At 50.8% G+C, this 23818-nt stretch overlaps 1 protein-coding gene across 1 annotated transcript in view; it reads left to right on the forward strand.

The window, feature by feature from the left end:
* SHB (SH2 domain containing adaptor protein B) overlaps positions 1-21184 on the forward strand; it is a 139782-nt gene extending 118598 nt beyond the window's left edge. The window contains exon 6 of the mRNA XM_041761379.1: positions 20334-21184. Within this exon, the coding sequence (XP_041617313.1) occupies positions 20334-20517 (184 nt within the window). The 3' untranslated portion in view covers positions 20518-21184. The remainder of the gene's footprint in view (positions 1-20333) is intronic.
* The last annotated feature ends 2634 nt before the right edge of the window (positions 21185-23818 follow it).

A 23818-nucleotide genomic window follows, 5' to 3' on the forward strand; every position in this document is an offset into this window, starting at 1 on the left:
AACTGCACAGCACCTTTGCAAATGCAGCCCAGTTTCTGACCTCAAGAGATGCTTCTGGGGTCTGGCCTGTTTCCATCAGGTTGCAACTCAAACTTGATCATTCAGGGGTCTTCCTCACCCCACCCCACCCCTCCACCCCATAAGCTCTGCCCCATTCAGTATCAGTTCTGGACTGGACTCTAGCCCTCTAGGAATTCATAGCCTGAGAGGAGAGGAATATCTGGAACTCATACTAACAGGACTGCTTAGGCCTACCCAAGATAGAAAAGGCTCGGGACTATGAAAGAGGAAGGCACCCGAAGGGGGGGCATTTGGAGGGTGAGCAGGACATCCTATAGATGGGCAGGGAAGTGCAGATTTGTGTAAGAACAACAAATAACACTTCATAGGATGCTGAGGATGGGTACAGCCCTGGTCTCCAGGCTGAGGAATTGGGGTTCTAGCTCTAAGGTAGGGGATGTCCTTGAGGATTTGAGCAACATACAGCCATGTCTTCTGAGGTGTGTTCTAGAGCCATTAGTGAACCAGGTGAGTATTTTCAAGGAAAGACCACCACTTGTGTCTCCCTCTGCCCTCCCGAACCCCTCTTTCCCTCCACGTGCCCACAAACACTCCACTCAGGCTAGTGTAGTCCAAGAGGCTGGGAGGCAGGCATCCCAGGGGCGGGGGATCCAGGGCAGCCCTGTTCAAGATGTAAAAGGAGGGTTATGGACTCTGCAGTCAGAGATTCCTGGGTTTGAATCCTGGCTCCGTCTTTTACCTACTGTGTGATGCTAGGCAAGTGTCTTTAATTCCCTGATCATTGCCTGGAAAACCACGTAGACCATCTCACAGAGCTGTTGCTAGAAGTAACATGGCTCTGCAGGTTCCCCCAATGCACAGCCCACAGCAGGTGCTCAGTATAATGCTCGTCTCTGTTCCTCCATTTTCCCAGAGCTTTTAGACATTGGAGGACAGAGTGCTGTGCTAGGTCAGAAGCCCTGGGGACATGTCCTGGCGTATCTGCTCCTGGATGCTTGGGTGGATGTCTGTCCCCTGCATCCACAGAATAAAGGTCTGGGATTTGATTAGTAAATTCACTTCCAGGTTAAGGGCTTCACACAGTTAGGGTGAGGTGTCTTTCCCCTAGGTTCCAAGGATGGTGGGAAGACTTGGGCCACATCACCTCCTCCAAATAGAGGAGAAAGAGGTGGGACAATCTATCAAGAACATGCCTCCTGCTCTGATTGCTTAAATTGCTTAAGGATACCAGGCTGGTTCCTGCTCTGAGCTGCAGGTTTGTGCTGCCTTCTGGGCAGCCAGTCTCCATCAACAAATGCTTCCTGGGGCTCCAGCGGAGGGCAGTAGGTGTAGCCTGGACAGGAGGAGAAGATAGGTTGCATTCCAGGGGTGTTGGGGGCACATTGCTGTTAGAGTTGTTTTTCTTTTTTCTCTCCATTGATTTATATAGTAAAGGAGAGAGTTTTCAAACAGTAGGCATGTCTGGGTCTGGGCAGGCAGGCGAGTGATTAATCTTAGTTTGTTGCTGCTGACAGCCAGGAGCAAGAAATAATAAAGGTTTGCAGGGTGAGGAGGGGGTGGAGGGTGAGGAAAGGCTGCTCACTCTTTGGCCTTCAGCAAGGAGCACAAGCTTCATTTCCCACTACCGTGGAAGCACCCCTCCTTGGGTCAACATCTGAGGCTCCCAGTACTTCAGGGTAGCTGTCTGCTCCCAGGGGTGAGCCCCAGAACAGTCCCCCCGGCCACACCAGGGCCTCCCCATGCTTGTGGAGCTCTCTGCACTGCGTGACCCCAGCTCCAGAATGCCTGAACTTCCTTCATCAGTGGTCCTTTCCCCAGCCCTGTCCCTGACAGCAAGGCCTAAAGGAGGGCAGGGTCATACAGGCCTGCCTGGCTCTAATGAGAGGGGCCCTCTGAGGCTGGAGGAGGAGGGGCGTGCAGAAGAAAGAGCTGAGGGTCAGCCAGAACGTGACGGTGTTGGTTGAGGGTCGAAGGGAAGAGGGGCTTTGACATGGTCCAAGGAGGATTCAGGTAGCTGTGGGTGGGCAGGGTTAGGTGCTACCCATGCTGGGGAAATAGCACAGGAGGAAAAGCTTCCTACTTTCCAATCCACAGTTACTAAATATATCGCATCACCAGCATCCTCTCTTGCCCCCAAGAGAGGCAGCTCTCTGTGCAGCAGAAGACACGGCTCTTGAACCTCCTCCCCTCCCCCCGCCCAGGTTGCACACTCAGCGTAGAGCCCACCACAGGGCTTGAACTCACGACCCCGAGATCAAGACCTGAGCTGAGATCATGTCAGATGCTTAAGCAACTGAGCCACCCAGGCACCCCACCAGCTCTGCCTTCTTAATAGCAAGGTGGTCTCGGGCATGAGAATCTTAACATCTCTGAGCCTCCGTTTTCTCATCTGTAAAATGGGTTTTATAGATATATTAGTGAAAAAATAATATGTGTGAGGCACTTCTATGGGCCCAGCATGCAGTAAGTGCTCAGTTAGTAAGTGGTAACTTGCAGTCTTTGTTAGAGAGACTACAAGTTGAGGAAAGAGCTCAGGTTGTCCAAAGCCTTATGGATTATCTGGGTCTGGCCTAGAAGTCTCTGTCCACCCCCACACCCCCTCCTCTTTGTTAGGGTGGGATTTTAGAGTTTATGCAGGCCGCAACTCAAAACCCTGCATTACTATGACTGAGACTTCAAATCACACAGAGCTAGAGTCAAATCCATGCTGCCCTCTTCCTGGCTGTGTGACCTTGTGTAAGTCACTCAACCTCTTTGATCTCCCAGCTGAAGATGATGGACACCTCAACAAGCATTTCTTGGGGCAGCCCCGGTGGCGCAGCGGTTTGGCACCGCCTGCAGCCTGGGGTGTGATCCTGGAGACCTGGGATCGAGTCCCACATCTGGCTCCCTGCATGGAGCCTGCTTCTCCCTCTGCCTGTGTCTCTGCCTCTCTCTTTGTGTCTATGAATAAATAAATGAAATCTTTTTTTTTTTTTTAATTTTTATTTCTTTATGATAGTCACAGAGAGAGAGAGGCAGAGACATAGGCGGAGGGAGAAGCAGGCTCCATGCACTGGGAGACCGATGTGGGACTCGATCCCGGGTCTCCAGGATCGCGCCCTGGGCCAAAGGCAGGCGCCAAACCGGTGCACCACCCAGGGATCCCCAATAAATGAAATCTTTAAAAAAAAAGAAACAAAAACAAGCATTTCCTCATTTTCTCATGGAGAAGCATTTTTGTGGCAAGCCAGGGCAGCAGCTCTGCACTGAGTACACTAAGCAGAAATATTGGGATTTACAGAACAGAGATCTTTTTTCCCCTCTTAGATGTATTTATTTATTTTAGAGAGAGCATGCACGAATGAGGAGTGGGGGGCAGAGGAAGGAAATCTTAAGCAGACCGCCCCCCCGCCAACACACACATACACACTGAGCATGCAGGCCCACACAGGCCTGATTTCACGACCTGAGACCATGAGCCAAAACCAAAAGTCAGACACCCAACCAACTGAGCCATCCGGGTGGCCCCAAAAGGAGCTCTTTCAGATCGCCTGGCTTGGTGCCCTGTACAGAAAAAACTGGGGCCCAGAGAGATAAAGGAACTTGCCCATCTCTTGGCTTGCTGGCCAGGCCCTGTTTTCTGGCAGCATTTGAGTCAGGCTGAGACAGAGGGCAGCAGGGACAGGGCTAGAGTTGGGGGAGGTCTGTGCCTTGCTCTCACTATATGGAGGATTTCACATCCTTTCCAGGCTGATGGAGGAAAAAAAAACTTTCTGCTCAATTAGTGTGCAGTGTGCTTTCTCCTTCCAGAAAGTTTAAAGGAAATGCCAGTTAGGAGCTGCTGCTGTAGGCAAAACAGAGGTACCTCAAACGCTTTTTGCAGGAGATGAACTGACAACAGTGAACCTCAGAGTGCAGATACCTCACAGGATGAAAGAACATACGTCGAAAGGCACTGGGGGAGGCATAGTAGAGGTTTCCCTGTATTCAACATTATTGGGAAAATATGCCCTGCCAGTGGTAACACAGTTTCAAGGATGCTGCCCTTAAAATGGGCACCTCTCCTTCATTCTACACATGATGCTTTGGTGATTCTGGCTCAGGCCCAGGAAACCTAAGTTCAAATCTTGGCTCAGGTGCTGTCTAGCTGTGGGACACCAGATGAGTCATAAACTCCTTTCTTTCTTGAGTGGATGCCCTGTTGCAGTTGACGTTTTCAGCACAGTGGGGCCTAGGTTTGGGTTGTGGAAATGCTAAAGTAAGGTGATACATGCCAGGGCACCTGATGTGGTTGCTGATACTTAAAAATATCAAGCCATCCCACCATGGTAGTTAGCATGTGGTTAGAAGGGCAGGAAGGATTAACTTCGTCTTACACATGCAGCAGTAGGCTCACTCTGTCACTGCAAGTGAGTGAAGAGTTGGGCTTTAGTGCAGCCCAGTGACCACTTTCTGCCCTGTGGACCCTCTCCGAGCAGAAACACCCCCAAACCTTCCCCTCCAGCTGGGCCCAAGAAGCCCAGCCAGGGCCCAGACAGGTGTTTGTAGCCCTAGGACCATAGCCGGAGTTACTGAGCAAGACCTGGGTCACAAGCCCATTGCCAGGCATCTTCCCCAAGGTGACATGTAGAAGGCCAGAGATCCTAAGGCTACTTCCCTCAGCTGGTGGGAGCCTGAATACATTGGGGTTTTTCTGGCTCTGAAGTGACAGTGTTAGGATACATGACCTAGCTGTGGAGTTCACTTTCTTCTTTGGGTCCAACTCTCAAGCAGCAGAAGCTGGGAGCATCTGGGGATCTGGTGGCAGAGAAGGAGGTTGAGGCAAGCTCACAAGAGACAACGGTGGTCTCCGTAGCTGGTAAGACAGATTTACAGAAACCCCATCTGACTATGGATGTGTCTGGAAGGCGGATCAGGAGTGCAGGCTGGCTGCTGAGGGGAACTAGGGCTGAGACAGTAGAAAGGAAGACATGTTGTGGTGGAACTGATGACGGTGAGAAAGAGGGAGGAGTCAGTCGTTAAGTGCCTTTAGCTCAGGTCATGATCCTGGGGTCCTGGGATCCAGCCCCTCATCTGGGCTCCCTGCTCAGAGGGTAGCCTGTTTCTCCCTTTCCCTCTGCTGCTCCCCCTGCTTGTGTTCTCTCTCTCTTTTTCTCTCTCTCTTTGTCAAATAAAATATTTTTTAAAAAGGCAGGGAGGAGTCAGGACCTCATCCAGATTTCTGAATGACTGGTGCATGGTGGTATCGCCAGCTACAACATGGATCTGAAACGGTCAGTTTTAAAAAGCAGGAAAACATGCTCTCCCTAGCCCAGCTGCCCTCTTTCCACTGCTGCTCAGAACCCAGAACCCAGAGGCAAGAGGCACCTGCATTCACACTGCCAGCCCATTCTCCAGAGCCCCTGCTGGCTTACCAGTGCCAAGCATGCCCACGGACAGGCTGGGGTTTCCCTTTCTGACCTGCCACATCTCCCCTCTCAGCCAAGCATGCAGTTTTTGCTCCCCTGAGAGCTCCCAGGTCCCCTCTAACATCTGAGCCACCCCGATTACATTTCCAGCTGGTTTTTAATTATCTCATATCAGCCCGCGTAAATCTGCCTGTGTGGCTCACCCGCCAGGGGAGGCATTCCAACTGCCCGTCTGTCGCCAGGAACCCTCTCGTGCCCCAGGACAGCTTCTCTTCTGAGCCACTGGGTGGTCTCTCCAAATGAGAAAAACATTTCTTTCCAATTACATTTCTAACATCTTGTTAATATGACTTATTTAATAATATTTTTGCAAAAGCCATCTGGGAATGGGTTGGTTGGGGACTTGGGGAGGGCATATGGGTGCTGCAGGGACCGGCCATGGTAACAGATACAGATCCCATATCTGCCATCAGCGAAGGGGCAGCAACATGGAGAAGGATGCAGCCAGGGGGCTAGAGGACCAGGGCCTGAATCTTACTGTTTCCACCTGCATGAGGGTCACCCAGCAGGTGGCTTCACAGCTCTGAGCCTCCTGAGCCCTGAGGCTCAGGAACACAGTAGAAGGAAGGAAAGCGGACTGTAAACTTAGAGGCTGTGCTAATGCAGGTGGGGTTATTTGCAGAGCCTCAGTGCTTGCCCAGGAAAGTATTGTGGTCTTACTTTGCTTCTAACTAGGTAAATAACTCCAAGGCCCCCAGAGGAAATACGATTAGCTCCTACCTAGAGGCATTTGGCAGGGCTTGAAGCAAATAGCTTCATACAGTAAAATCCCAAAATGGAGGGTTGTTGTTCCCGAGACCGTCAGGGCCTTAGAATCAGAAGGGTCTTGAATCATCCGGGTCAAGTCCCTGGCTTTGGGATGGGGGAAAAAGACCTCCCTGGAGTCTTATGGCAAATCACTGACAGAGGCCGGGTGCTGTCACCCTCTAAGCCCCACAGCACTGTATTTTCTTCTCCCATTTTCTGCATAAACATTCTTGGTATTTGAGGCAGATTTATAAAATCAGATGTCAGATTTTATAGCTCTTATCTTTGCTCCCACAGTGCAAATGCTAAAACTATAAAAATGATGTTTTGCTATGCTTGAGCGTGTGTTGTGTCACATTCATACACATGCACACCCTTCAATTTGCTGGGACGGAGGCCTCCCCATTCTGGTCCTTAATGCCTCAAACCTGCTTTTTCCTGGGCAGCTTCCCTAGTGAGCAGTCACCATCTCCTTTCCAGCCAGGGGTGATTTCTGCCACTTTTAATGCGCTCTCTCTCTCTCTCTCTCTCTCTAAGATTACTTCACCCAAGAGGAATATCAGAAACAATTGGTTTGGCAAAGCCAGCTTATTAGAAATGCTTTAATTAGAACTTTTTTTTTTTCTATTTTCCTTTTGAACATCCACACGCTGTTCATGGTCTCAACCAGCGTGGGAACCAGCCAGCCACATTCTCCACAGATTTCCAGGGCAGGGCCAACAAACAAGTCAGCAGTGTGATTATCACTGCTGTGTTCCTACTCTGCACTAGGCCTTTAACTGGGCAGGAAGACATGTCAGACTCTAAACTGGTAGTCTGGGCAAGGAGACAAGCAGGAGGGGAGTACTATGATATTATAAGAAGATGTGGCAGAGAATAAGTGAAGGAGGAAGAAAGTTAAGTTTGGCCAGGGCATCTTGGAAGGCTTCCTGGAGGAGGTGGCATTTGATCAGGGCTGTGGAAGATGAAAACTTATTGAGAAGTTATCAGCAAAGTAGAAGGATGGTTACTTAGATTTGGGATTAGAAGAGAAGTCTCTGCAGCATCCCTTCGTCCTATGGTCCCAACTAGTTTTCAGTTGTCCCGATCACATCATCCTGCCCACCCCCCAACCCTGGCCCAGGTGACCAGATGGACAGACATATGCCTTATAAAAAAACTCTGAAGTCCCAGTCACCTCTCTCTGGCTCTTTACAGCATCCACACTTTGCCCTCAAGGAAAAGAACTCACAAGACATGGGACTTACCTGTGGCCATGCCAGTGTTCCACCTTCCCAGTTCTTCATTCTTTTGATCTCCTGCTTTGCCAAAGGGCAGGCCGTGTACCTGCCATCTCCACTTGACACTAAAGGCGTATACCTCACCCACAGGAGACATAGCATCCCAGGGAGAAATGTGTTTACACAGTGCCCAGCAGGCTCTTTGCAGTTGCAGGTACGTAGGAGAAATTGGTTTAAACAGGCCTCTGCAAAGTGTCCTCCAAGGCAAGCAGAATTATACCAGTAATGTTGATTGAAAATGTGGGGTAGTGTAGGAATTCTGATACAAGCAAGGATAAAACCATTGAGGCAGCAGATGCATGAGATTGAGTGATCTAGGCACACCCAGATTTCAGAGCCACAGTCTTCAAATGTTGGCTTAATCCCACTTGGAGTTCATATTTTTCAGGCCAGAAAAATACTTTATCTATCTTGAATTGTTCTAATCTGAACTAAAGCATTCTATGAAGAAATGAGGGTTGACTATTTTACTTTTGTAGGAGTTGTGATTTTAAAAAGCAGTCAGTTCCATAGTAAGTAACTTTTTGGAACCCAATTACTTGCAGCCATGCTGAAAAAAAACTATAATTAATGTGGTCAAATCCTGGCCAAATAATAAAATGAAAGCTTTGTTGTGTATCAAGGCAGAAATCAATTTCATTAGGGAGCAAAGAGCTGGAGATTTAATTTCGAGAAAATTCTCCACCCTGTGGACAGACGTTGTCAAGAAGCTGCCAGAACAAATGCCCAACACGAGAGGACTCGCCCTCCAGAGCCCAGATTACTAAGGGCTGACTGACCTTTCAAAATTGCATTTGCAAACTTTCCAAGTATAGCCAGAGCCAGTGGCCTTTGTTTCTTAATGTTCTTGGACCTGGTGCCCCTTTTGGTTTTGGTCAGGAAGTGAATGTTATCTGCACCCAATGACACTTGCACATCCATGAGATCCTATCCTTTGGAACGTGGGAGGTGGTGGCCTCAGGAGGTCAGCAGACACCACCAGAAAAGAGTTTAGCAAAGACTTGGGGTATGCACACTGATGGTGGGGTCATATCCACACAGCAGGACTGAGGGTGAAGCTGGACAGACCCGCCATGGACAGGGCCCAGTTGCAAGACTCCAGTGCATGAGAGATAGTGAACAGCAGGTGTGACCAGGATGGGAAAAGACAGGAGATCCTACCCTGTGAGGCAACTACAGAAAGAGGGGCATTCTTGCTTCTTGTCTTCTTGTCTTCTGGGCTCTGAGGGGCATTCCTTCCTGGGGCAGAAGGAATGGCCGTGGCCTGCAGGGACCAGAGCTCAGAGCTGAGACCACTGTCAGTGAGCTACACTACATTCCAAGAAGGACCTTCCATGGTCTGAGCCATCAGAGTTTGGAAGGGGTTGTCATGGTAGGAAGTAAGCTCCCCAGGGCTGGGGGTAGGGAATAAAAGCTGGACACTGAATGTTGTGAATATTACAAAGGTGTTTCCATCATGGGATAGAACTAGAATGGAGGCACTCAAACCTGAATGTGCACCTGAATCTCTTGGAGATTAAAAGTAGATCTGGTTAAAAGTAGATCTGGTTCTAGGGTCAACTGCATGGCTCAGTCGGATAAGCGTCTGACTCTTGGATCAGGTCATGATTTCATGGGTTGGAGGATTGAGCCCCACATTGGGTACCTTGCCCACTGGGGAGTCTGCTTGAAAGATTCTCTCTTGACTCCTAACTCTGGGAAACGAACAAGGGGTAGTGGAAGGGGAGGTGGGCGGGGGGGATGGGGTGACTGGTTGATGGGCACTGAGGGGGGCACTTGATGGGATGAGCACTGGGTGTTATACTATATGTTGGCAAATTGAACATCAAAAAAACAAACAAAAAAAATTCTCTCTCCCTTTGCCCCCCCCCCCAATAAATAAATAAATCTTTAAAAACAAAAAAGGCAGTTCTGATTCCAAGAGGCCCAGGGAGCTCCAGGTTCAACAAATGTCGAGGGACTGTGAGGTGGGCATTCTTAGGCATACCTAAAGAAACTATTTTTGAGAAACTTGCACTCTTCTTCCAACCCTGGGACTCTGGGCCTTCTGTAAGGAAGGTAAATCCTCTTGTTTGATATCCAAGTAGTCATTCTTTCCTCCTCATGTGGTGTGAGCATCTCCCATGTGCCAAGCTTCAAAGGCTTACAGGTTTATGGGACCTTGGGGGTCCTCCAGTCCTGTCCCTTCATTGGATAGATGGGGAAACTGAGGCCTGAGAAGGCAGGAGCTGGGGCCAGGACCAAGTAGCTAATATGCAGTGCAGAGCTCTTTTCACTTGCCTTCAGTGGACCGCAGGGAACATTGGAAACTATTCCCCATTTCACAGATGAAGAAACTGAGGCCCAGATCCCAAGGACTGTTGAGAATTTCTCCACTGAGAACCACTGTCATTCATATGATTTGCAGAGGCCCTTGGCCAGGCTGTTTGGGTGGCTTAGTCAACTGTGTCCCTCGGAGATGCCAAAGAGGAGGAAATACCCTCGAGTTAGGTACAGGGTCACTGAGCAGATAGATCTGTTTTAACTTTTAGTCTTTAAAGACCCTCCTGGATTTTCTTTCTTTACTTTTTTTTTTCTTTTTTGAAGCAAAACTGTAACTTGGATCAAGTCTCTTCCTTGCTATGCTAATGGATGCCCTCAGTCAGTTAGCACAGGAGGCCTCCACCAGGACAGGAGGTGGGCTGGGAGAAGAGTGGGCCAAGCCCCACAATTTAAGGAAGAGGATGAGATTCGGGATGTGGGACATCTCCCACATGCATCCCTGCTCCTGTCTGCACCCTTCCCCCGTCCCCAGCCTCCACCTTGTCATACCCCATCCTTGCTGACAAGAGCATATAAAGGCTACTGGTAGTGGCCAAGCATCCCCTACATCTGGCAGAGGGATGGGTATAGGGGTATTCCAGCCCCTGATTCACTGGGGAATTAGAGCAAACCTTCACCCTTCTCTGGGCCTCGAAGGCACCTGTAAAACGAGGGCAGGGAACCAAGTAGTCTCAAAAGCCTCTGCTAGCTGTCTCGTCTGCTTCAGAAATAAATGGTGAATACAGAGCAATACACATCATAGAGGTATTTAATAAATACCATAGATCATACATGACCAGTATTTTTTTAAGATTTTGAGAGAGAGGGTAGCCTGGGTGGCTCAGCGGTTTAGCGCCACCTTCAGTCCAGGGTATGATCCTGGAGACCTGGGATCAAGTCCCATGTCGGGCTCCCTGCATGAGGCCTGTTTCTCCCTCTGCCTGTGTCTCTGCCTCTGTGTGTGTGTGTGTGTGTGTCTCATGAACAAATAAATAAAATCTTTAAAAAGAAAAACGATTTTGAGAGAGAGAGAGAGAGAGAGAGAGAAACAGACTCCCTGCTGATCAGGGAGCCCGATGTGGGGCTCAATCCCAGAACCCCAGGATCATGACCTGAGCTGAAGGCAGACACTTAACCCACTGAGCCACCCAGGTGCCCCTGACTGGTACTTTTTAAGCACAGAAGCTTCTTTCCTCATCCTTCCTATTGCGTTTTCATGTGGACCCCTGTGTAACAATGTGCTTTTGAGAGTGCTGTGAAATACCCCCTTGATGTTCAGGGAAATTGATGTCAGGGAAGTAAACACCCTTCCCAGTGTCACCTGGTGACAGAGCTGGGCCAGAGTTTAGGCCTCCCACCCCAGCCAGGTGGGTACCCAGGTGGAGGAGGTGGTCCCACAGCCAGAGTCTGCCTAGCCATCCATGGCTTCTAGGCTGCCAACATGGGTGTAAATGATAGACCAGACAGACGGGAAGACACGTTCACTGCTCAGCCCAGACTGCATGGAGCCAGCAAGACAAACCAGATGGGCAGCAACTTGTATGCGGGCTCCTGCAGAGCGGGTGGAAACAAAGCCATGTCAGAACTCTGAGCTGCGGCACCTGCCAGACTTGCTCATGCACTGCCCAGCTCAGACTTCAGATAGCCCTTGCAGGTGAGGTGAGTACAAGCTCCATTTTGCAGATGAGGAAGCTGAGGCCAAGGGCACCACAGCTCAAAGGGGCAAGGCAGGGACTCAGACCTAGGTCTAGGGGACCCGGAGTCCACAGGTGGTGCTTCCTTTGGGAGCTGTCCTGCGTTCCTCGCCCAGGTGTGCCGTGTCCCCTTGTGTCTTAGCCTCGCCAGGTTTCCAGCTCAGCTCCTCTAGGTACTGTTGTGCCCCTCAGAGTCCTCTCCTCAGCCACTGGTGCTCATTGCCACAGCTGCCTTTGCCCACCATCTGCCTGGTCCCTGTGCTGGAGCTTCCTTCAGTGTGGCATGTCCGCCAATCTGCTGGTTGTGGGGAGGATGGGAGATTGGTCCTTGGAAACAGCCTGGAGCCCTTTGCAGCCAAGCTGTTTGGTAGATTTCGTGCTGTGTCTCAAGCCCTTAAATATGGAACTGGGTGAGCTAACGCATATCAAGCATTTGCACTTCATTCACAAGGACGTTCTCACAACTACTGTGAGGGTGAACACTCACTATTCACTATTCCCATTTCATAGATGCAGATTTTTCAGCACTGGAAAATAGCATGTGGCTTTAACCTCAGTGCTGTTGGAATTTGGGGCTGGATTGTTCTTTGTTGTGAGGCTGTCCTATGCATTGTAGGCTTTTTAGCAGCACCCTGAGCTTCCACTTAGATGCTAGCAGCACCTGAGTTTCTAGGTGTTGACAAATACTCTCCAGAAGGGATAAACTCACCTCAGTGGAGAACCACTGCTCCAAGGAGACTGTGGGCTGGGAAGGACCTGTCCTAGTAGATGGACACCGCTCTGGGTGTGAATACGTTCTGTCCATCTGTTGGCATAGGTGTTAGGATTGCATTTTTCATTTGTCATCCCCATCCCTAAGCCTGGGGATCTGCTGTGCCCAGTGCTCTACTTGTCTGTCTTCCTGCATTGAGTGTAGCCATCCTGTCTTATCCTAGTCCTGGCTGCTGCTGGGGGCCCTTACCCACCTCAAGATGTCCCTCATTGAAAACTTTATTGCTGAAGGGACCTCCTCCACCATTTCCAAATGGGGACACTGAAACCCAGGGAGAAGGGACTTGCCTAGCCAATGACATCAGTGGGATCAGAGTTTGAACTCAGGCATCTGACCCCGTCCAGCCACCACTGCCAACCTCCACCTGTTCTAAACACAAAAACATGTTCACGTTCCTAGAAAAGTCCTCAACTAGGGCACATGGGTGGCTCAGTGGTAAAGCATCTGCCTTTGGCTCAGGTCGTGATCCCAGGATCCTAGGAGCGGGTCCCACATCGGGCTCCATGCAGGAGGCCTCTTTCTCCCTCTGCCTATGTCTCTACCTCTCTCTGTGTGTCTCTCATGAATAAATAAATAAAATCTTTAAAAAAAAAAGAAAAGAAAGTCAAGTCATCAATTAGAAGTAAAGAGGGAAACAAAACAAAACACGCAAACCCTCTCGCCCCTTCCCAAAGCACTGACATTTCACATGTCACCCTCACCCCAGCCTCCACCCCTCCTCTTGCAGTTTTCATGTATACTTGGCTGAGCCTGAGGACCTATAGGAGTACCAAATGAGGGGACTGTGAAAGTTACCCAGCCTTTCACATCATTACCCTCCTGCTTTCACACCTCCAGTAGCGAGAGGCTCTCTCTGTTGTCAGCCCTGATCATTAAAATCCTCCTGTCTAAAACTTTGTTAGTCTTCTCCTGAGAAAATTGCCCAAAATGGATTCATTTTGCCTACCTGCTGCTTTGTGTGGCGCAAAACAAACCTTATGCCTCTCCATGTTTGCTGGGAGAGGCATCTGCCAGCTTTCCTTCTGCCTGGAGATGGCTTTTTGTCATTATCTACTGAAGGCCCTCACCCTGGGCCGCCAACTTAGAGCTTGAGAAATGCCCGGGCTGCTCGGGAAGGCTAATTGCTGCTGATGCGTTTATTGAAAGTCTAATTATTTGGTTATAAATCAAGTCGTTTGGCTCAGCAGCATTTACATTTAAACGTTTATTCGCAATAACTTGGCATGTGCATCTTAGGCTTGTCACTGTGAAGGCTATTTTGGAAGGCAGTGGGTGGCATGCAGGTATTTGCCATGTGACCTTTGAAGCCCCTTCCCCTAGCTCCCTTGACTCCTAAGCCATCTCAGCTGAAGGGAGCCTCCGTTCCTCTGACTCCTCTAACTCCTGCATTGCAGTTGGAAAACCCCATCACACAGCTAGAACGACTGACTTCCCAGCCCTCTAGCTCGGAACACCCTGATGTCCTCTCACTGTGACCCGGGCAGGTTGCTTCTCCCACTGGCCCTTGGTCGTTTCAGCTGTGCTGTGGAGGTCTTGCAGATAATCCCAACCCTCCCATTGTCTTCATGAGGCCACAGGCTGATCCAATTGTGGACCAAGTGTGACTACTAACGTTGTCTTCATGAGGCCACAGGTTGATCCAATTGTGGACCAAGGGTGACTACTAACGTTGTCGTACATCTTTGTGTGCCAGGCTCTGAGCCCTTTGCTCGAGGTTCACAGCATCTGCGGGTGCTATAGCGCCTGCACACAGTAGGCCCTCAGGAGATGGCAACTAGGTACCTGTCCCCTGAGGCCCCCAGCACTTGAGTTTTGAATATTTCTGTCCCAGAGCAGGCCCAGGTCTCCTACAGCATGCTTCTCTTCAGGCACTCAGGATTGTTTCTGGAGTGGCTGCATACTGCTCACAGATACAGTGATAAGAATGTCTCTGTAGGCATACTCAGGAAAAGATCCCATCTTGCTGGAGGTCAGAGAGAAGTTAGGAGGGGAGCAGACATTCTGAATCACAGAGCCATCTGCTTGCAGAGGCAGCATTGCCAACTGTGGGGGGGAGTTATGTCAGGAACAAGCTTTTTGCAGGACCCTAGCTAGGTACCCAGGATTGTAGGAGGTATCTCGCCCATGATCACCCTCCAGGCCAGCTCCCTCACGGAGGGTCACAACGAGGGTCACAACGGGTCACAATGGACCAGTGTAAGGGTGGGGCTTAGAACCGCACCTCCCCCCAAATTGATTCAGCATGACATATGTGTCTATCTCCACCTCAACAGAGGCTTGGGCTCTGAGGGTGAGCACTAGGTGGCATTGTGCTCACAGAGGGCAGGGGAACTACGACATGTGTGGAGGGTATTTCAAATGCCCAGGTAGACTGTGGCTTTAGGAGAGAACTTGTCTCATATTTGTGTTTGGTTTCTTTAGACCTGGGCAGGGAGCCCTGGCTGGCTTAGTCACCCCAGGAAGGATTGGAGGAAAGAGGGGCCTGACCCATTCTTCCTTGTGACCTCCCTCAGGCGAGACTTCTGTTTCTGACATGAGAGGTGCATGACTTTAGACCCCCTAAGGGGTAAATCTCTGGGTGCTCCTCATGGCTCTGCCCCTCTCACTAAGCTTGCTCAGCTGGTCCTCACTGGCTGTCCTAAGACCAGTGCTACCCAGACAGAACAGCTGCTTTATCTGGCTTTGGGGGAAGTGGTTCCTACCTTAGCTGGGCCACACTGACAGATGAGGTGGAACCGCCACCAGCCTGCCCTCAAGAGCTTACAGTCCAGAGGGGAGGATGTATGGGGACTTGTAGGTGGCTCAGGGCAGACCCTCAACTAGATAGCTGATGGATGGATGGATGGACGGACGGATGGATGGATGGAGGGATGGACAGATGGACGGATAGATAGACAATATACAGATGGACCACGTGCCCAGCTATGAGCCAAGCAGGTGCTGAGGGCCCAGAGGTAAGTGAGACATGGCCTGCTGAGAAATGTCACAATGAGCAGACAGGATTCTTGATCTTAGGAGCTCCCAGAGCTACAGGGAAGCCATGTCTCCAAGCAGAAAAAGTCCAAAGGCCCACCTAACACCTGGATCCATCTGGATTGGTGGCTGTGCAGGGAAAAATGAGATTGCCTGCAGTGGTAGCTTCAGATTCCTGAATGCTTCCCTCAGGCTAAGGAGAGAACATAGACTTTAGAGCTAGCCCTACCAGGTCCTGTGGGACTTGGCACACAACCTCCCCCAGCATCCGTTTTCCCATATGTATACAGTGGTAGTTATACCAAGTTAACAGCATCACTGTGGGCCTACATGAGATAACATGTAGCAACAGCTCAGCTCCATGCCTACCGCCCGTTGGGGGTTTCAGCAGTACGGGTGTTGTTCATTGTGCCTTGGGGAGCCAGGGATGGCTCTGAGCTGAGGACCGCTGTTATGGGGCATCTCTGTCAAGGGAGCAGTTCCCAACCACCTTTCAGAAGAGGGGAACCAAAGATCCTCACTGTGTGTGGATTCCTGTAACCAGATCCTACATGCTGGTCCCAAAAGGCAATTTCCTTGCCTTCTGCATAAATATTATATGCAAGTATTTTTAAGTCATTTCATCATGAAAAGAAACGATTTAACATAACTATTACTCAGGATTCTTCATGAAATATGCATCAAGCAATTAGGTCTAAAAGCGAGAGGTGAGGCCTTGTACCCTGCTCGGGCCGGCAGCTGCGGGCTGAGTGATGTTTTATTAAAGCCCGTGATTATGAGACGAGGTGGGGCCTGTTATTAGGCCCCAGCACACCAGGCACGTTTGATAATCCTGGTGATGAGGAGGTGCTTTTTGTGATGTTAATGAGTGATCTAAACGCGGTGACAGTCCCAGCACCCCCAGCCTCCCCCAGCCTTACATGACTCATTAGACAGGTCAGCCACCGGAGACACCCTTAATTGTGACTTCACTCTCGGAAGATGTCCTATCAAAGGAGGCAGGACTGACGCAGGAGCCTGGTAGGCAGCAGAGGCCTGTCCAAGCTCCCCGGGGATCACTGCCCTCCCGAAGTGATGACAGGGTGGTAGCGTGGCCTGGGACCTGGCCCACCTGGGCCTGGATTCAAGGGCTCCAGGTTCTGGCTGCAACTACACCCCACCTTGCTTGCTGTGTGCCTTGGGCAGGATGTTGCTCTTCCCAAGCTCAGTATCCTCTAAAGTTCCCCAAGAGGGTGAGAGGAGATAGTCCCCGGGTGGCTTCTAGCTCCAGAAGCTCTATCCAGAGCAGCCACAGCGCCCCTGGGCATGCTGGTTATCTGGAGCACCATATGTTCTCCCTAGAAATTCCAATTTTTTCTCTTCTTATGCTAGATGTCTTCTGTATTGAGTTGGGAGTCATTAAAGCTATCCTGCAGCTGTTTTTAAATCTTTAGCTGTCATTAGGTAACATCTCACTCACGGGGACCTTGTGACCTACTGATCAGGGTGTATTATTACAACACATCTCTTGACTGTGTGTTGACAAGGTTTTAGCTGATCTTTTTATGAGTCGGAGTTTGACAGATTGTCTCAAAAAGCAAGCCTGCTCACTTCTCAGAGTCTGCCAACCCCATGTGATGGGTCACCACCCTGTCTCCATAGCTGGGAGCTTCACCTGTCGAGACAGGCCATCCCCAATGCCTAGATGACCATTCCGTGCCACCCTGTGCTTTCTGTGGCCCTCCATCAACCCTGTGCAGTCAGCACCTGGGGATTGAGGCCAGAGTCGAGAAGTCACTTGTGCAGGGTCTAATATCTCTCCCCGACCACCTGGCCTGGCCTCCTGTGGAGTATTGAGGACTAAGTAGGATTCTCTCTTGGAGCTGAATGGTACTGAGTTCAGGAGCATGGACCCTGGGAAAGGCCCACCAAGGAGGGAAGCAGCACTGCTGCTGATGGCTGTATGAGCCTGGGTTGGCCACCACCTGCCTGAGCTCAGCCCACAGCCTGGATCTCAGGAAGTGCTCAAGAAACATTGGCTGTGAAGACCATTAGGGCCAGTGCCCTGTGAAAATAAGACTGGGGACCATGGGCAGCAGTACAAATGGGGCATGACCCCTCCTCTAGGCCACTTCCCACAGGGAGCCTGCATGGAGTGGGCAACAGCTTACACTTTATACACGGAATCCAGGACCTTAGGCCCAGAAGCAAGCACCCTTAGAAGTCATCCAGTTAGCCTCCTCCACAGATCCAGTGGAGGCAGGGACAGAGCCCAGCACCACCCGACTGCCTCGGGTCCAGCAAACCATGGGGTAGAGTGCCTGAGCCCAGGAGGCAGGGCCAGTCCTTCAGGGAGCTCCTCATGTGAGAGCCAGCTTGTGGGCCTTTATCCAAACTCTGCTGGGGAATGGTCATGCCATGGACTGGGAGGAGTCCTCTGCCACGGTCCCTGGACTTTGTGACTGGCTGCCCCCTCAGCACAGCCTAGCTCAGAGTTACAAACCTGTGTGTATAGAAATACAAGTGCTGGAGTCACTTCAGGGAAGTGCTAATGGCTGCCCTACCCTGCCCAGGTCTGTTGATGGGGAGACCTCAACGTGGAGTTTCTAGTAACCTGGTGGCCATTCTGAGCCCATGGCCTGGGAGTAGAGCAGCTTTGGCTTCTGCCTCTGGCTCCATCAGCTCCTCTCACCATCCCTGCCCACTTCCCTTGCTGGATGTTTTAAGAACAACCACTGTAGAGATGCCTGGGTGGCTCAGCGGTTGAGCATCTGCCTTTGGCTCATGGCGTGATCCTGGGGTCCTGGGATCAAATCCGGCATCAGGCGCCCGGCGAGGAGCCTGCTTCTCTCTCTGCCTGTGTCTTTGCCTCTCTGTGTCTCTCATGAATAAAATCTTTTTTTTAATAAATAAAATCTTAAAAATAAAAGAACAACCACTGTAAAAACGTCCCATTAAACCATATTAAATTTCTTTCCCTAACCTCCTTAAAATGAAATGAGGTCCTCCTGCAGCTTCCTCCTGCAGGTCCTCCTGCATACCTGCGTTGTCGGCACAGCTGCCACGTTCTGACTCAGCCCACAGCTGGTGGCTGTGAGCCCGTGGTACACATCCTACACTTTGCACCCCAGCCATAGATCTGTGACAGACATTAAAGCCCAGTGGTCTGGCACCCAAAACGCCACCCTGCTCAACCCGCTCACAAAGAGAGACATGGATGTGCAAGGCCAAACCCACCCTCCCCCAACCCCACTCGTCACTCACCTGCAGCTCCAGCCTGCACCCTGCCCCCTTGCCCCCCTCCTCTAGGTGAGGAGCTGAGCAGGTGGTCTCCAACAAGAGTATAGAGCTTTGTAACTAGTCCCAGTTCCCTTCGCCACACACTTTCAGCACTTCGTTCAAGCAATTACATCCTTTCCAGACAGGCACACATCCGTGATCTCTCCAGTGTGATGGGTAGCTAGTCTGCGCTTAAGTGGGGCTATACATTTTTCATTTAATGCACACCATTTCCTTTCTAACAGCTGAAGCAAGTGCGCCTCCTGCTTCTCAGATGTGTCGAGGCAATTCTCCAAAGAAATGACCCTTCACTGAGGAGAACTTGCCACAGGCTCTGTAATTAGAACATTGTCAGCCTTAAAAAATCTTGATTTAAATTTTAGTTCTTTACAGGAATTATTCTCTCTTGAAACATAATTGCTCTCCAAACGATTTCCTTTAAACTGAGGATGACATCTCTAAATACATTATTATGAGCAGATGTATTGCTCAGTGCCCGCACTTCATTAAGCATTTGCTCTGCCATTTGAAAATGGTCCTGGAGTCCAAATTGATGCATTAATAGAGTAGGCGCTGGCGAGTGTGGGGAGCCCACTCCTGACTGGAAGAGATGTGTGTAAGCCCTCCAGTGCCCCTCTGGGAGCTGCTGGAGCAAGAAAGCTGGAGTTCAGCCTTGCTGGGGGCTGGGCCTTGTCCCGAAATCGAGGCCCCTAGGGCTGGTCACAAGTTCTCAGTGCCAAGAGAAGGCAGCAGGAGGTCAGAGAACGAGCTTTCTCACTAAGTGACAAAAACATAAGGTAAATTAGACTGTGTTTTGGAAACCAAGCTTCTACAGGTGTGGCAGGCAGCAAAAGGCTTGGAGCTGAGTGGGCAAGAAAAAGGCGACTCGGACAAAGGCAGATTGTGACAGGAGTGAGTGATCCGATGTGGCCAGAGACCTGGGTGGGAGGAGGGAGGGGTCTGCTAGGGCCAGGTGGCAGCAGTGTGGCCATTGCTATCCGAGAAGTAGCTGGCGGGCTGTATGGGGCACAGGGAATAGGGCTCTGCTCTGATCTCCGGAGGAACTGCCCTTTTCAGGAAATGCCATTGCATAGTGGGCACAGGGACTGGTCCCTGCTCTGTGAAGCTCTCAGGGGAATTGCAGTTCAACAAAGCAAGTACTGGGGGAGGAATGAGTATGCTCAGTGTGGTCAGAGGAAGGAAGGAGCCCTGTTTGTGGAAGCCTGGAAGACCTGGCAGAGGAAACATTCAGGTTGGACTTTGGAGGAGTTCAGTGAACAGAGGGAGGAAGCACCAAGAGTGCCTGTGGAGGGGCAGAGCTGAGGAAGAGCACATGTTCTCGACACATTCCATTGGCTAAATCTAGTCACATGTCTACAGCGGCTGCAGGGGAGGCTGGGAAATGTAGTCCCTGGCTGGGCCACCCCTTCCTAGAATACTATGAGGGGGAGCAACAGATTTTGGAAAATAGCCCTCCTATCATCCCTGCCACACTATTTGGTCATCTGTAAAGTGGGGGTGATGACCTGTCCTGCACACTTGTCAGGCAATTGGGGACTTAAACATACTTTGTACCTGCCATGTAAGGCTTAAATACTTGTCTTCATCAGCAATAAGAAAAGGAGCCAAGTCTAAGGGTTTGTTTTCCTGAAGAAGCCTCTGGAAGCTCTCACCGTCCAGAAGACTCTCCGACAGCAGTGTTTGTTGCTGGTTCCTAGTCCATGCTGGGCTTGGGGGAGCTCTGAGGTGCAGCTGCATTTCATTTGGTCCTGAGCGCGTGCCTGTTTCAGCCTTTGTCAGTCTGCAGATCCTAATAACCTCTGTATTTTGTTTGCAGGAGCAACCAGGGCTTTATGCACATGAAACTGGCCAAAACCAAAGAGAAGTATGTTCTGGGTCAGAACAGCCCCCCGTTCGACAGTGTCCCAGAAGTCATCCACTACTATACCACCAGAAAACTGCCTATCAAAGGAGCTGAGCACTTGTCCCTCCTCTACCCAGTGGCTGTGCGGACCCTCTGAATGAACCAGCCCCACGCTGCTCTGTGACAGGGCCCAGACTTGGAGGCCCTCGCCCACCAGCGCTGGCCACTGTTGCGTGCCGCGGCCAATTTGTCGTGTGTATGGTACTAGCACACCACTGCATGTCTCTAGAATGCTGTTGCCACTCATGGGGGCTGGAGAAAGCCTGGAGAAAGACAGAAGGACAGCCAACCAACGCGCCACCCCAGCCCCCACCCCCACCCCCTCCTTGAGTTTCTGTGAATTAAAATATTTGCAAATCCAAAGAGATGCCTTCCAGGATGAACAAAGGAGAGCAGCTCCAGAGGGGCGAGGGGCGGGGCGGGAGCTCCCTGGGCTGCAGCTCTTTGTTCTCCAGCTGTCACAAATTCACACCTGTGGGAGGGGGCACAGTTTCCCACAGGGCCTCTCCCAGTGCTGGGAGACAAATGTGGGTGCTCCAAGACCCCAGAAGACCCCAGTAGTCCTGCCTCCCCTCTGGTGTGTGTGTATGTGTAAGTGTAAGCACATACGTGAGAGAACATGGTCACACACAAATGTGAGTAAGCCCACCAATCCACTTTTAGCCCCTCCGTGTAATCATTAGATCTTCAAGGAATCATTGTGCAGTCACAAAGAGGATTCAATTATTTATGAATAGGGTGTGTAAATAAAATAGTCATTTAATATATATTCTTATCCTTTTTATTATTTTTCTTTTTATACACCACAGAAGATCTTCTGAGGGGGGCAGCGCTGGGTTCGTTCCCAGAGCAAGGTGTCTGGGCATGTGCGGCATGACAGGACTTGGGGAGGCAGGGCCCCCAGCTCAGAGCTGAGCAATCTGGAGTGGAGGGGTCATCCTCGCCTCCTGGGAGCCAACCTTCAGGAAGGCACCGCCAGGCCCAGCAATGGTAGCTTTAGGTGCTGCCCCAACAACCAAGCCCTCCCCTCTGCCTACAGCAGCCAGCAATCCACAGAGGGCTCTCCCATCATCTGGTCAGTGCCACCCTGTGAGGCATTTAACAGGGAAAGAGTGGCACAGAGAAAAGGAACCTATACCAGGTCACGTAGCTCATAAGCAGAAGAGGCTCTCAAGCCCAGGTTGGCAGGCTCCATGGCCAGTGCCTTGGCTCTACAGAGCCTTGATGTCACTCTACTCCTAGGGAAAGACAAGTCCCAACCTCTCGGGGGACATGGGGTTCTCTTGGTCATCCGCACTGCTTGCCCACAAATAAAAATACACATTCCCGCATTCCACCTCTACCTTCCCTCTGTCCTAGACTGGAGCAGAGATTCTTCCCACACACCTTCCCACACCTGCAGACCCTCCTAAGGCTGTGAGGTTGCTCTTATGTTCCCCTCTTTCCCCTCCCACTCCACCACTGCGCTGTGGTTAAATGCTGGTGGAAGAAATAGAAGAATCCAGGTGCCTGTGTGGCTCAGTCAGTTAAGCGTCTGACTTGATTTCAGCTCAGGGTCACGGGATCAAGCCATGCATGAGGCTCCGCGCTCAGCCCCTCTGCTCCTCCCCTCGCAGCTGCGTGCTGTCTCTCAAGTAAATAAAATCTTTTTAAAAAGAGAAATAGAAGAACCCAACCCAGCAGCATGACATACGGCTTCCATCTACTGACAGAGGCACAAGGGATGCAGATACGGCAGGAGTTTCAGGGTTCTTGATCAAGCACGCACGTCTTCCTACCCGCCCAGCTGGTCTGCAGGGAATGGAGGGGCTGAGTTGGAACATCACCAGCAGTTCTGGATATGCAGCGCTGCCCAGGCTTCAGAGGTGCTTCAGGCACGCTGTTCCAATGCGGTCTCAGAGGCCCAGGGAAGAGAAACGACTTGATGCAGCTGCCTGGGGAGCCAGGCAGAGCAGGACTAAATGCTGTGCCCCCTTAGGGGGTTGCCGTGAACTTCCAAGGTTTGTGGCCAAAGCTGTTTCCTTGGCAACCGGTCTTTCTGCCCAGTCCACACCTTGGGCCATCCTCCCTGGTCCTCCCTGGCTGTCTCTGGATCCTGGTACCCCTCCCACCTGCAGATCCTCACATGCCAAGCTGCCTCATGACCACATAGGCCACAGCCTGAGTCTGGTCTCCAAAAACTCCATTCTGACCTTTTGTCTGTTTTGCATTTTCCAAAATGTCCTTTGAAGCCAGAAAGTACCTGGAGTGATACACATTTCTCTCTCTCTCTCTCTCTTTTTATGTGTTTGAGAAAATGAGTGAGGAATTGGCACTTGTCCAAACAGAAGTGCCAAAGGAGACTGGATTCCAAGGATCTACTTAGAGGTTGGGTTGGTGGGAGCAGCCCCTCAAGCTGGGGGTGGGGGGTGGGCCTGAATTAGCTTTCTCCCCCACCCAACAGGCCCAGATGCCCACGGGTCACTTCTAAGGCTGCAGGCTGGGGCACTACAGGAGCTGTGTGAACCTTGTCAGTAGATGTTCCACAACAGATTCCTCATCAGGAAAGGCTCTGTGCCGGTTGTCTGAGAAGGAGCTAGGGTGCTTTGCTGTTGACTTTGCTCTTTCAAGGGATTCCTGGGCCCTCACTTCTTCCCCAGACCCCCACCCCCAACTCGCGCCTGCATCTTCCTGAATTTCCCTGGGAGGCCCAACCTCCAGCTGTCCTTAGGGACAGAGGCCGGCAGAGGAGCCAGCTTACAGGATGGGAGCTGCTAAAAGGAATTTTTGCCTTAATTTTACGAACCTCTCCCTCTTCTTCCTCTAATTGTGACCATTTCCTCTGTCGCTGTGTATTCATGTTTTCTTGGATATCTAACAATTGAAACGGCTTTTCCCTTTCAGAAACACTCACATTCAGGTTACTGGCATTGGTTTGGTTTTTGTTTTGGCTTTTTTTTTTTTTTCATCTGCTGCCAATTAATGGAAAAAATGAGCTGGATTTCTTTGAGGGGGAAAAAAAAGCTCCCTGCCACACAATATCTCGCCCTCAGCATTTTGTCTCAGAACACAACCTCCAGCCACTAACAGGCTTCTCAGAGCCACAGGACTGGGTTTTTTGTTTTGTTTTGTTTTTTTCCTTTCTTTCCCTTCTTTGCCGGCCTCATTATTGACCATAATGCCCCGACCACTTCAGCAGCTCTATCCTTGAGCACTGAAGAGTCAAGGGCCTTTTTGGCACCACCCACCCCACCCCCTGCCCAGCAAGATGGTGGCCACAGAAAGAAAGGAGGCTTTGTGGGGAGAGAGGGCCCACCTGCCTGTCGGGAGAGAGGTTCATGGAGCAGCCTTTCTAAGGGTAATGGTGAAAAGGCTCTGGGTTTCAGGAAGGCTGGGCCAATTGGAGCTGAGCTACGTGT

Source organism: Vulpes lagopus, chromosome 7, assembly GCF_018345385.1.
Source record: "Vulpes lagopus strain Blue_001 chromosome 7, ASM1834538v1, whole genome shotgun sequence".
Classification (NCBI taxonomy): Eukaryota; Metazoa; Chordata; class Mammalia; order Carnivora; family Canidae; genus Vulpes; species Vulpes lagopus.